Source organism: Chiloscyllium punctatum, chromosome 4, assembly GCF_047496795.1.
Source record: "Chiloscyllium punctatum isolate Juve2018m chromosome 4, sChiPun1.3, whole genome shotgun sequence".
NCBI lineage: Eukaryota > Metazoa > Chordata > Chondrichthyes > Orectolobiformes > Hemiscylliidae > Chiloscyllium > Chiloscyllium punctatum.
In genome coordinates this window covers 30647630-30661003 of record NC_092742.1, presented here as the reverse complement: position 1 = coordinate 30661003, position 13374 = coordinate 30647630, and the positions used below count along the sequence as shown (strand labels likewise).

At 41.8% G+C, this 13374-nt stretch overlaps 1 protein-coding gene across 6 annotated transcripts in view; it reads left to right on the top strand.

Moving 5' to 3' along the window:
* The window catches only part of ppp4r4 (protein phosphatase 4, regulatory subunit 4), a 185097-nt gene extending 172264 nt beyond the window's left edge, over positions 1–12833 (top strand). For all 6 annotated transcript variants that reach the window (XM_072568280.1, XM_072568279.1, XM_072568278.1 and 3 more), the window contains 3 exons: positions 1446–1513; positions 3648–3786; positions 12008–12833. In XM_072568280.1, coding sequence (XP_072424381.1) covers positions 1446–1513; positions 3648–3786; positions 12008–12032 — 232 coding nt within the window. In that variant the 3' untranslated portion in view covers positions 12033–12833. The remainder of the gene's footprint in view (positions 1–1445; positions 1514–3647; positions 3787–12007) is intronic.
* The last annotated feature ends 541 nt before the right edge of the window (positions 12834–13374 follow it).

Below are 13374 nucleotides of genomic sequence, written 5' to 3'. Positions count from 1 at the left end.
GCTCCTTCCTGTTTGTGACTTGAACCCATACTCACTTTGTAGACAAACCCTCCTCGATGACCTCCCTTTCTGTAGCTGTGATACTATCCTTAGTTAGCAATGCCACTCCCTCACCACTTTTATCTACCCCCAACCCCCCCTCCCCATTCCTTTTGAACCATCTAAACCTGGAACATCCAACAACCATTCCTGTCCCTGTGATATCCAAGTCTCTGTAGCGGCCACAACATCATAGTTCCAAGTACTGATCCATGCTCTTCGTTCACCATCCTTATTCTTGATGTTACTTGAGTAAAAATAGACACATTTCATCCCATCACACTGACTGCGAGTTTGCCCTATCAACAGTCTGTCCCTCCTCACGGACTCTCTGCACACTGTATCTGGCTATACACTAGCTGCTCCATCCTCAGATCTGCAGCTCCGGTTCCCAACCTCCCCCCCCCGCCAAACTAGTTACTAGTTTGAACTCTCCCGAAGAACTCATGCAAACCTCCCGCCCAGCATATTATTACTCCTTCAGTTCAGGTGCAACCCATCCTTCTTGTACAGGTCCCACCTTCCCCAGAAGGTATCCCAAAGATATCTGAAGCCCTCCCTCCTACACCAGCCCTGCAGCCACATGTTCATCTGCACTCTCTCTCTGTTCCTAGCCTCACTAGCCCATGGCACCGGTAGCAATCCTGAGATTACTATTCTGCTCGTCCTGCCTTTAGCTTTCAACCTAACTCCCTATATTCCCTTTTCAGGTCCTCATCCCTTTTCGTAGCACTGTCATTTGTACCAACAGGTACTATGACTTCTGGCTGCTTACCATCCCCCTTAAGAATCCTGTAGACTCGGTCCAAGACATCCCTAATCCTGGCAACCAGGAGGCAGTATACCACCCAGGGGTTTCGTTCGTGACCACAGAATCTCTTGCCTGTTCCTCTTACCATTGAATCACCTATCACCATCGCTCTCCTATTCTACCCCCTTCCCTTCTGAGCCACAGAGACCTGGTCGCTGAGGCTTTTCCTGGCAGGTCCCCCCACCCCCACCCCTATCCCATAACACTATCCAACAGTCTTCTCATCCAATCGTTCTTCCCATCTTTTTTCTCTTCTTTTATTATCTGACCTAACACTGAATTCGTTAGTTTAACTGATACTTATTGGTTCAGATTCTCTGTTATTCCTGAACTGTTCATTCTGGTTAATTGAGGGGCTTGCCCTTTTCAGTTTCTTGCTGCTTTAAAGGGCACAACACAATATGCCACTTGTAGCGCTTTAACATTTAAATTAAAAGCTCACAGAAATGGGTAAGGTTAATGGATGGTGAGCAGTGAGATTCATCATTTGCATAAATCCTAGCTTCTTATGTATATTTTAAGTCAAATTATTTTAATTGAAATGTAAATAGAGCATCTCACATTCCTAATCACACATGCAATGTTTGTATTCAAGGAAACTTACTTCAGCAGCATCAAATTCTCAAATTGCTACAACTACAAAAAATGCTCTACTGTCATTTGGTAAGTAGATAATTCGCATTTTTTTTTGCAGCATCACAATCATTTGTGTACACTTCAAAAAGACAATTGAAGAATGCATTTCCAGTGTGAGCTTGAAGGACCAAATGACTGCCTCCCATGTTGTCTGACACTATATTTTGTGTATAAAAAATCAAATAGAAGAAATGATTAATCAGATTTTAATAATAAGTATAAATGTGTCATTGTCCTGGAGGATAACCATGATTATCAGAAAGATTGAACATTGTGCAAGCAGATATATAATTGTTAATGTACAAAAATCTTGCATTTGTGATGTATATCTTGCTATTGTTTGGTAAGCAAATGAAGCTATTAATTTGTGCAAATAAAATGACATGAATAGTAAGGTAAATGATCAGGTAATTTATTTTCATTGTCTTGTTTGTCCTTTTGAGATGAAAATAGCCATCTTTACCATTTGGGGTGTTCAGTAGAATCCCAGTGGGTATGTAGGTAATGGCAGTGGCCAAGCTGCAGCTGGAAGGTTCTGCTGCGAATAGGACAGGACTCTGCAGACAATTAGATTTTGAACAAGTCGCTACTCAGTATTTTCTCCCCTTGCTTTTTCTCATTCCCTGCACTCCTTTCAAAGGAGGCTCAGGTTGCACTTTTTTTCGTCAGATGTGTGAGCTTCTCCCACAACTCTCAGTTGAAATTAAAACTCTTAAGCAGAGCCTTTTCAAATATCCTGAACCACTTCCTTTGACTGCCATGAGAGTGTACCATAGTCCTCAGCCCTCAGTAGTGGACTGCTGCAGCACACCGGTGTGATGTGAGAACTGTCCAAGTGTGCCACAAAATTTTGTACAAAGATAATGAAAATCAATGTTAAATAAATTTGAAAGATTAATGCATTTGACCCTTATATAGTTTGTTGTTTGTGTTTTATTGCAAACCTGTCTCATGAGACTGCAACCACAGTTAAAGTGATGTGTATGAGGAGTCAATTCAGCTGGAAAAGTGGGTATGCCAAGGAAATTGGTGTCTTACTCAATTGTGCAAGATATTGAAAAGGTTGGAAACCATTGCTAGGAAATTCTAGTTCATTAGGCAGACTCTCAGATATTTGAAGTCTGTCAATAAGGCTGGACTTTTTGTTTTGACAATTCTTGCATGTGGCTCTTCATTGATGAAATGTTGCATAGATCAATGACCTTGCAATGATTTAATTAAGGATTTTCTGAATTAGGCCTGTATGTTACTTTTGTTTTTTTGGTGCTATAAGATTGAAATTGACATATGCACTGGGGAACAAATTCATGTGACATTGCATGTCATGCATGATCATCAGCAAACAGGAAATTGTGAACTATATCCTTAGAGAACTTGGCCATTGCCCAGAGAGTTGTCTGAGGTTGAATAGCTTCCTTTACATATTTGACAAGTTCATTTTTGCTTGTACAGGTACAGGCATCTTTATTTGTGCTATATGGTTCCTTGCTCCCCTTTAAACTGAAACAGTTCAATGAGCTTCTTCACCAGGTATTTCCTTTCAGCCTTGGTGACCTCAGCTAGGATAGTCTCAGCTCCTGGAACTTTATTGCTAGGCAGAGATTTGTGTGGTTCTGTTGTCTCTGACCGTATAGAAGGGTCGTCAGTGAATAAGTTGAACAGATTGAGGGAAGGATGTTGGTCAGGACGCCAGGCAATTTTTTTTTTAAGAATAGCTATGTAGTTTCTTCTCAGTTTTTAGAGATTGGAAACTGAGGTGTCCTCTCAGTGTCTTATTTGAAAGACAGCCCTTTCCTAAACTCAAGCACCAATTTAAACTATCTGCTCAAGTTTAGAGTGTAGTCTGAAATCCATGGACTTCACTCTGAATTCTGAGCCAAACTGATATGTGAGAGTACTTACAAAAGTGATGACTGCAAATAGATTCTGGTTGTACCAATGAGTTGTTATATTTATGTCATATATTAACAGCTAGAAGTATGCTCTGGGAAATACAAATACTTGATTATGTAAACAAAATAACGTTTTTGTTCGTGTATTGTAACATTACATTCTGCCTGAAACATGTCAATTTTATAAGATTGTCAACAGAAAAAAAAGCAAATGGTATCAGTGCCCCATTGCGTATACATATGTCCTAATATGTTATACTTCACTTTAGATGGGATGCTTCAGAGTCATTCTTCAAGTTCTGGAGGTACTGCCAGCCTGCCAACTTGTTCTTCTCGTTTTTATTCAGCGAACTCCAATGAACACAAAACAAACGGGGGTAAAGATACTCTTCCAAAGAAGTTTAACTTGTAAGTCCATGCATGTAAATTTGTTCTTTGGCTTGCAAGGCCAATAAATAAGATTTTTTTAATAAACATGCTTCCATTCACTTACCTTGCCCGACTTTCCTGAAGTCGCCACAACTTTGATTGTTATTGCTTCATAACTGTCAACTGTTTTGTACAGTCTTTACCCAAAATGGTAATTTTCATGCAAGCCAAATGTTTCAGTCCTTGGATATAATCTTGTGCCCTCCCTCCCTATCAACAGCACAGGATTCTGACTTAGTGTGGTTTATAATACTGATTCAGTCACCTGTTTGCACTTTCTACCAGAGATTAGTGATAGAAATGTAAAAACATTTTAATTAAGCCAATAGTTATTTACCTTCACCTTTAAAAATATTCAATGATCCCACCTCTACTGCCTTCTGAAACAGAGTTCCAAAGTCTCACAATATGCTGAGAAAAAATTCTGCTCATTGTTGTCCTAGAAGAGTGACTTCTAAATTTTAAATGAACAGTCCTAGTTCTGGACTCACTGACAAAAGGCAAAATCCTTTTTCATAACCAATTTGTCAAGATCGCTCAAGTCACCTCTCGTTCTTCAGAATTCCAATCTCTCCAAGCTTTTCTCATAAGACAAATTCCTCAGTCCCCGTATCAATCTGGTAAATCTTTTCCTTTTTAAATAAGCAGACCAAATGTACAGACAGTATTTAAAATGTAATCGCACCAGTGTTCTGTATAAATGAAACAACTTTAAGTTTATGTTCAATTCTTTCCATAGTGAAGAATATTAACCGACTTAATCACTAGCTGTACCTATGTGCTATATTTTTGTGACTCTTGCACTAGAACACCTAGATCCCTCTACACCTCAGAACTGTGCCATCATTCTTCATTTAAGTACTCACCTTTTTTATTCTTCCCATTGAAGTGAACAACTTCACATTTCCCATGTTATACTCCATTTGCAAGTTTTTTTTGCCCATTCACTCAAACGTGTATATCTGTGTGCATTCTTCCTCTTCACAGCATACTTTCCTACCTATTGTGTATTCTGCAAATTTAGCTCCCATGCCTACATTCCACTCATCTAACAAGTTGATATAAATCATTAAAAATTAAGGCCTCAGCACAACCCCAACAGAACTCCACATCCTGCCAACCAGAAAAAAACCTGTTTTTGCTTCCTTCTGTTTTTGACCAATCTTCTATCAATGCTAATATGTTATCGCCTCTATAATAAGCTACTGCTCTGCCCTTTTATAACCTTTCATATGGTACTTTAGCAGATACCTTCTGGAAGGAGATGTGTAAGATAAGGCGTTGGGGGCCAGGGAAGCGAAACTCATGGAGGAGGTGGAGTGCATTCATCCACTTTACTAACACCTTCCATCCCGACCTCAAATTTACCTAGACCATCTCAGACTCCTCCCTCCCCTTCCTAGACCTCTCCATATCTATCTCGGACGACCGACTCAACACGGATGTTTACTATAAACCAACTGACTCCCACAGCTACCTAGATTACACCTCCTCCCACCCTGCCCACTGTAAAAACGCTATCCCATATTCCCAATTCCTTCGACTTTGCCGCATCTGCTCCCAGGAGGACCAATTCCAATACCGAACGACCCAGATGCCGTCCTTCTTCAAAATCCGCAATTTCCCCTCAGACATGGTTGACGATGCTCTTCACCGCATCTCCTCCACTTCCCGCTCCTTCGCCCTTGAACCCCGCCCCTCCAATCGCCACTAGGACAGAACCCCACTGGTCCTCACATACCACCCCACCAACATCCAGATACATTGTATCATCCTTCGTCATTTCCGTCACCTCCAAACAGACCCCACCACCAAGGATATATTTCCCTCCCCACCCCTATCAGCGTTCCGGAAAGACCACTCCCTCCACGACTCCCTCGTCAGATCCTCAGATCCTCACCCCCACCAACCCAACCTCCACTCCTGGCACCTTCCCCTGCAACCGCAAGAAATGCAAAACTTGCACCCACACCTCCCCTCTCACTTCCCTCCAAGGCCCCAAGAGATCCTTCCATAATCCATCAGAAATTCACCTGTACCTCCACACACATCATTTACTGCATCCGCTGCACCCGATGTGGCCTCCTATACATTGGGGAGACAGGCTGCCTACTTGCAGAACGTTTCAGAGAACACCTCTGGGACACCCGCACCAACCAACCCAACCGCCCCGTGGCTGAACACTTTAACTCCCCCTCCCACTTTGCCAAGGACATGCAGGTCCTTGGCTTCTTCCATCGCCAGACCATGGCAACACGACGCCTGGAGGAAGAACGCCTCATCTTCCGCCTAGGAACCGTCCAACCACAAGGGATGAATGCAGATTTCTCCAGCTTTCTCATTTCCCCTCCCCCCACCTTTTCTCAGTCCCAACTCTCAGACTCAGCACCACCTTCTTGACCTGCAATCTTCTTCCCGACCTCTCCACCCCCACCCCCTCTCCGACCTATCACCCGCACCTTAACCTCCTTCCACCTATCGTATTCCCAATGCCCCTCCCCCAAGTCCCTCCTCCCTACCTTTTATCTTAGCCTGCTTGGCACACCCTTCCCATTCCTGAAGAAGGGCTTATGCCCGAAACGTCGATTTTCCTGTTCCTTTGATGCTGCCTGACCTGCTGCGCTTTTCCAGCAACACACTTTTAAGCAAATTCCTTCTGGATCCAAATAAGTCAGTGGGTTCTTCTCATCCACAGCGTGAGTAACTGCTTCAAGGAGCTTCAACAAATTGAACATAATTTTCTTTTTACAAAACCATGCTGACCTTCCCCAATGACTTAGAGTTTTTCTAGGTACCCAATTATACTTCTTTAATTGTTGATTTAACTCCATCCGCACCATTTTCCTAACTTCTGCATCCCTGCTTTATTGGTTGGAAGAGGTATATCTGCTACTTTGCAGTCTGATGGAACCTTTCTAGCGAGTAAATTTTGGAAAATTAACCAACACATCTGTTTCTTCAAAAAGCACCCTCTTTTATCAACCTAGGATGATGTCTGTCTGGATATGAAGATGTGTTAGCCCAGACCACAGCTCTATCAACTTGCTTAGTACCACCTTCCTTGTGATTGTAATTTCACTAAATTCCTCCCTCCATTCCACCTCCTGACTTAGAACTGTTACTGGGTTTTTTTCTATCCCTGTGGTGAAGACAGGCAAAATATTTGTTCATTTCATCCGCCATTTCCATATTTTCTACTACTAGGAGCATAGGAATTAAGAGCTGCCATATGCAATTCAGCCCCTCAAGCCTGATCCGCCATCTCCTGCCTGCTCCCCATAGTTCTTTATCCCACTTTTCATCTAATTCACTAATGCCCATAAGGAAAGGAAACAGCCACCCTTACTTGTCTGGCCTACAAGTGACCCCAGACTCTCAGCAATGTGGTTGACACTTAACTGCCTTCTGGGTAATTAGGGATAGGTAATACATGCTGGCCTGGCCAGCGATGCCCATATCCCATGAATGAAAAAAAATCCTCAGTCAGATCCACCCTCATTCTTTAGAACTCCAGCGATGACAAGCCCAAGCTATTCAACCTCTCCTCGTATGGCAGCGCTTTCATCCCTGGAATTATAGAATCACAATGTCTTGGAGATGTACAGCATGGCAACAGACCCTTCAGTCCAACTTGTCCATGTCAACCAGAAATTCTAAATTAATCTAACCTCATTTGCCAGCACCCAGCCCATTTCCCTGTAACCCCTTTCTATTCATATACCCATCCAGATGCCTTTTAAATGTTGTAATTGGACCAGCCTCCACCACTTCCTCTGGCAGCTTATTCCATACACACACCACCCTCAACTTGGTGAATCTCCTCTGAACTACCCTCAGTGCCACCACATCTTTTGTCAAGTAAGAAGGCCAAAACTCCAGGCGTGGTCTCACTAACATGTTAGATAATTGGCACAACACTTGTTTACTTTTGTAATTCAATTCTTTTGCAATAAGTACCAGGATTTCATTTGCTTTCTTGTTATATGCTGCACCTGCATATCCACTTTCTGCAATTCAAGCACAAAGATGCCCATATCCTTCTGTACTGATGCACATTTGAGTGTGTTTCCCATTTTAAAATAATAACTTGCCCTTTTATTTTCTAGCCAAATGGATAACCTTGCACTTACCCACATTAAACCCCACCTGCCAGATTCTGGCTCCCATTCTCCTAGCCTGTCAATATCCATCTGTAAACTGTTTATCTCCTCATTTCCCATTTATTTAAGTAACACCTGCAAAGTTTGCTATATTGCACTCTGTCCCTGCTTGTGGATTATTTATGTAGATTGTAAATAGTTGAGGTCTGAGAACTGAACCCTGTGACACCCCAATAGTTAGAGAAGGACCTATTTATTCTCATTCTCTGCTTTCTGTCAGTTAGCCAATCCTCTATCTAAACCAATATTCGATCTTTAACCCCATGGAATATAACTTTCTAGATCAGTCTTTTAAGTGGCACCTTGTCAAATGCCTTTTGGAAGTTTAGATATACCACACCCATCAGATATCCATTATCTACCTTGCTGGTTACATCCTCAAAGAACTCCAAATTTGTCAAGCACAACTTGTCCTTCATGAAACTCTGCTGATACTTGTGAATTAAGCTTTGTTTTTCCAAGTGTTTAGTTATGTCCTCCTTTATGATTAGATTAGATTAGTTTAGATTACTTACAGTGTGGAAACAGGCCCTTCAGCCCAACAAGTCCACACTGACCTGCCGAAGCCCAACCCACCCATTGACTCCAGCAATTTTCTTACCATAGAGGTCAAGCAAACTAGCTGGTCTGTAGTTTCTCATTTTGTGCCCATCTTTGTTTTTGAATAAGGGTGTCACGTTAGCATGTTTCCAGTCCACTGGTACCTTTCCAGAATCCAGAGAATTTTGGAATATCATAACTAATGCATCCACTATCTGTGCTACCACCTCCTTTAATATGTTAGGATGCAAGCCATCAGGCGTACCTGCCTTTAATCCCATCAGTTTACTTAATACCTTTTGCCTGGTTATAGCAATTTCATCAAATTCCTCTGTAGAAGATGTTTTGTTAAGGAGAAGAAATTATCTTCCTCTGAGAAAAGAGAGACAACATATTGGTTTCGTGTCTCTGCCATTTCTAAGTTTCCCATTTATGACCTCACCGTTTTCATCCTCTGAAGGGCCAACATTTGCTTTCACTATTTGCTTCCTTTTTATAGAAGCTTTTGATATCAGTGCTTATGTTTTCTGCTAGTTTCCTTTCATCATTAATCTTAACTCTTTTGATTTTGTTTTTAGTAATCCTTTGCTGACATTTAAAGTTCTCCCAATCCTCCAGAGTGCCACTAACTTTTGCAGTATGATATACCCTAGTCTTTGCCTATCTGTTATCCTTGATTTCCATATTAGACCATGGATGATTTTTAGCCTTTTTACAATTCCTCTTCCTGTCAGGAATATATTTTAATTGAGAGGTATTTAGTATCTCCCTAAGCATTTACCACTGTTCTTCAACTGTCCTGCCCTTTAATATTTTTGCCCAGTCCACTTGAGCCAACTCCTTTCTCAGCCTATATAATTGTCTTTACCCAACAGTAAAACCTTTGTATGCAACTCTGTCTTCACTTTTCCAATCCAAATATGAAACTCTAGCACATTGTGGTCACTCCTTCCAAGAGGATCCTTAACTACAAGACCAGTTATCAATCCTTCTTCATTACGTATCATTCCATGACTATTAACTGCATTTTCTCTCTCTCTCTCTCTCTCTCTCTCTCTCTCTCTCAGACTAACACTGACTTGATTTACTTTCTTTCTTTTTATATACTTGTGGAAACTATTGCTGTCTGTTTTTACTTTTCTAGTTAGCTTCCTGTCAAACTTTAATTTCTTTCTCCTGAATGATCTTTTAGTATTCTTCACTATTCTTTATACTTTTCAGTCACCTGACCTGCCACTTGATCTGAAAAGGGAGTTAAGTCATAGCAGCTAAATAAATGATATGATTGCTGGCTAAGCATCAAATTTGGGCTAGGCTACCTGCTCCAACCGTTCATCCTTCTCATTTGTTTAACGCACAGCTCGAAAAGGCAAAGATCTCCATCTGCCTCTGAGATCCTGTGATCATTTACATATGGGAGGTAGACATCCCAGTATGCCTCAGCGAGTTACAATGGTATGGGCCAGAGAAGGAGGAGGGCACTTATTTCCTCAATCAAAAAAAAAATTCCTTTAAAGCAAAATTCAATCAAATAAACTCCGCCTGTGCTTAACACTTTTTATCCCAGGGCTTCCTCTGATTATCACCTAATGCTGATCATCATGGTCGGAAAATCATCCTTCCTCACAGCTGTTTAAAATGCAGAGGGCAACGTGGCTACATAATGTGTGTCTCTGCTGATCAACTTACCTTAATAGAACTGCCTCGTTGGAAGCATCTGAGCTGGGGTTTCTGCATAGTGCAACCCCAGTTGCACTCTGCCTTGGTCCACTGCAACTCCATTAAAAAAATCAGTGGTGAGGTTGAGGTTTGTGGCAGTTATGAGAAACCTATGCCTATAGCATTCAATGTCACAACGCGCAATGCATTTTGTGGCAACTGTAATGTCCCAATGATTTAAGGAGAATCTTGAGTTTAATATAGGCATAAGAATAATCAAATGTCACCAAACTTATTAACAAAAAAAACTAGAAATATTTATCAGTCCCTAATATTATTATAGCAGAACACATTCTATGGAATAATACTGATAGAACAAAGAAAATTTACAGCCCAGGAACAAGCCCTTCGGTCCTCCAAGCCTGAGTCGATCCAAATGTACTGTCTAAACCTGTCAGTCAATTCCTAAGCATCTGTATCCTGCTACTGCCCATCTACTCATGCATTTATCCAGACTCATCTTAAATGAATCTACCGTACCTGCCCCTACCACCTCTGCTGGCAACACGTTCCAAACGCCTACCACCCTCTGTGTGAATACATGTACTTGCCGCATGTATTCCCGTTAAACTTTCCACCTCTCACCTTGAAAGTGTGACCTCTCGTTATTGAATCCTTCGCCCTGGGAAAAACCTTGTCTCTATTCACACTGTCTATACCCTTCATGATTTTGTAAACCTCAATCAGGTCCCCCCTCAATCTCTTTTTTTTCTAATTAAAATAAATGTAACCTACTCAACCTTTCTTCATAACTAGCACCTTCCATACCAGGCAACATCCTCGTAAACCTTCTCTGCACCCTCTCCGAAGCATCCACATCCTTCTGGTAATGTGGCGACCAGAACTGTACACAGTACTCTAAATGCGGCCGAACTAATGTCTTGTACAATTTTAACATGACTTGCCAGGTCTTATACTCAATATCCCGTCCAATGAAGGCAAGCATACAATATGCCTTCTTGAGCACTCTATCTACCTGTGCAGCAACCTTCAGGGTACAATGGACCTGCACTCCCAGATCTCTCTGCCCATCAACTTTTCCCAAAGCTCTTCCGTTCATTGTATAATTCACTCTAGCATTAGTCTTGCCTAAATGCATCACCTCAAATTTGTCTGGATTGAAAACCATCTGCCACTTTTCCACCTAACCCTCCAGTCTATCTATATCCTCCTGTATTCTCTGATAGTCCCTTATGCTTTCTGCTACTCCACCAATCTTCGTGTCATCTGCAAACAACAGTGCCCTCTTCCAGATCATTTATGGATATTACAAACAACAGTGGCCCCAATACTGACCCCTGTGGAACACCTTTCTCCATTTTGAGAAACTCCCTTCAACTACTACTCTCTGTCTCCTGTTGCTCAACCAGTTCTTTATCCACCTAGCTAGAACACCCTGCACACCGTATGACTTCACGTTCTCCATTAGTCTACCATGGGGAACCTTATCAAACGCCTTACTAAAGTCCAGGTATATGACATCAACATCCCTTCCTTCATCTATCAACTTGGTCACTTCCTCAAAGAACTCTATTAAGTTGGTAAGGCACGATCTCCCCTGCACAAAACTATGTTGCCTATCACTGATAAGCTCATTCTTTTCTAAATATAAATAGATCCTATCTCTCAGTACCCTCTCCAGCAACTTTCCCACCATCGACGTCAGGCTCACTGGTCTGTAGTTACCCGAATGTCCCTACTACCCTTCTTGTACAGGGGGACAACATGAGCAACCTTCATTAACTATTTACTTAAGCAAATTGTCTTTTTTTTTTTTGAAGGAAAAGCAGAAAATCAAATCCTTAACAATATGGAAAGCACTCCACGAAAGACATTTTATAAAGCATATCAGTGACTTCCTTAAGGGCAAGTTTCAGGAGGGTTCACATGATTTTGAAGCTGCAAGGAACTACATGGATTTCCCTGACTACCTAGTCCTGAAGAGAAAGCACTCAGATTTGAAGCCAAGACTGTGGGTTTCACAAAAGCAATTTATTCCCATATTTTATTTTTCATGTCAGCTATTGTATAAATATTACTGCATACATCCTTGTTTGCTATACAGTGATCACAATTCATTAAAGAAAGCATTGCAGAGCTTTCAGCAGCTACTACCACAAATACCTCCAAGTACCCTGATGGGTATGTACAAAGAAATTTAAAATGTAAGTTTATCTCAGCGCACTTAAGTTGACTATTTCTTGCTTGTAAGAAACTGAAGTGTGTGGAGTTTGGCATAATGATGTAACTAGATTCCCAGGCATATTCGGGATCACATTTTTGCTGTGGATGGTAACTGGTAACAAACTCGGTTGCTTATGGATTTTAAACATCATTCATTTATCTATAATGACTGACCGGCTGACCCAATAACTTTGCAAAGTTGTGTTGTAAATTATTAAATTCTTCAAACTTTTGCTTAATTTGAAGCATAAATGGAGTGTTTAACTTCTCCCTCTGAACAATAGCAAATGACCATGTTAAAATGCCAAAGTTGATGCCAAACTGTAACTGAGTAGTTAACCAGGATGAAATACAGATTCAAGTTAAAATATTAGAAATTTAACAAAAGTGATTGAACTAAGAGCTGAAAATGTGTTGCTGGAAAAGCGCAGCAGGTCAGGCAGCATCCAAGGAACAGGAGAATCGACATTTCGGGCATAAGCCCTTCTTCAGGAATGAGGAAAGTGTGTCCAGCGGGCTAAGGTAAAAGGTAGGGAGGAGGGACTTGGGGGAGGGGCATTGGAAATGCGATTGGTGGAAGGAGGTCAAGGTGAGGATGATAGGCCGGAATGGGGTGGGGGCGGAGAGGTCAGGAAGAAGATTGCAGGTTAGGAAGGCGGTGCTGAGTTTGAGGGATTTGACTGAGACAAGGTGGGGGGGAGGGGAAATGAGGAAACTGGAGAAATCTGAGTTTATCCCTTGTGGTTGGAGGGTTCCCAGGCGGAAGATGAGGCGCTCTTCCTCCAACCGTCGTGTTGCTATGGTCTGGTGATGGAGGAGTCCAAGGACCTGCATGTCCTTGGTGGAGTGGGACGGGGAGTTGAAGTGTTGAGCTATGGGGTGGTTGGGTTGGTTGGTTCCTAACCTGAAATCTTCTTCCTGACCTGTCCGCCCCCACCCCACTCCGGCCTATCATGCTCACCTT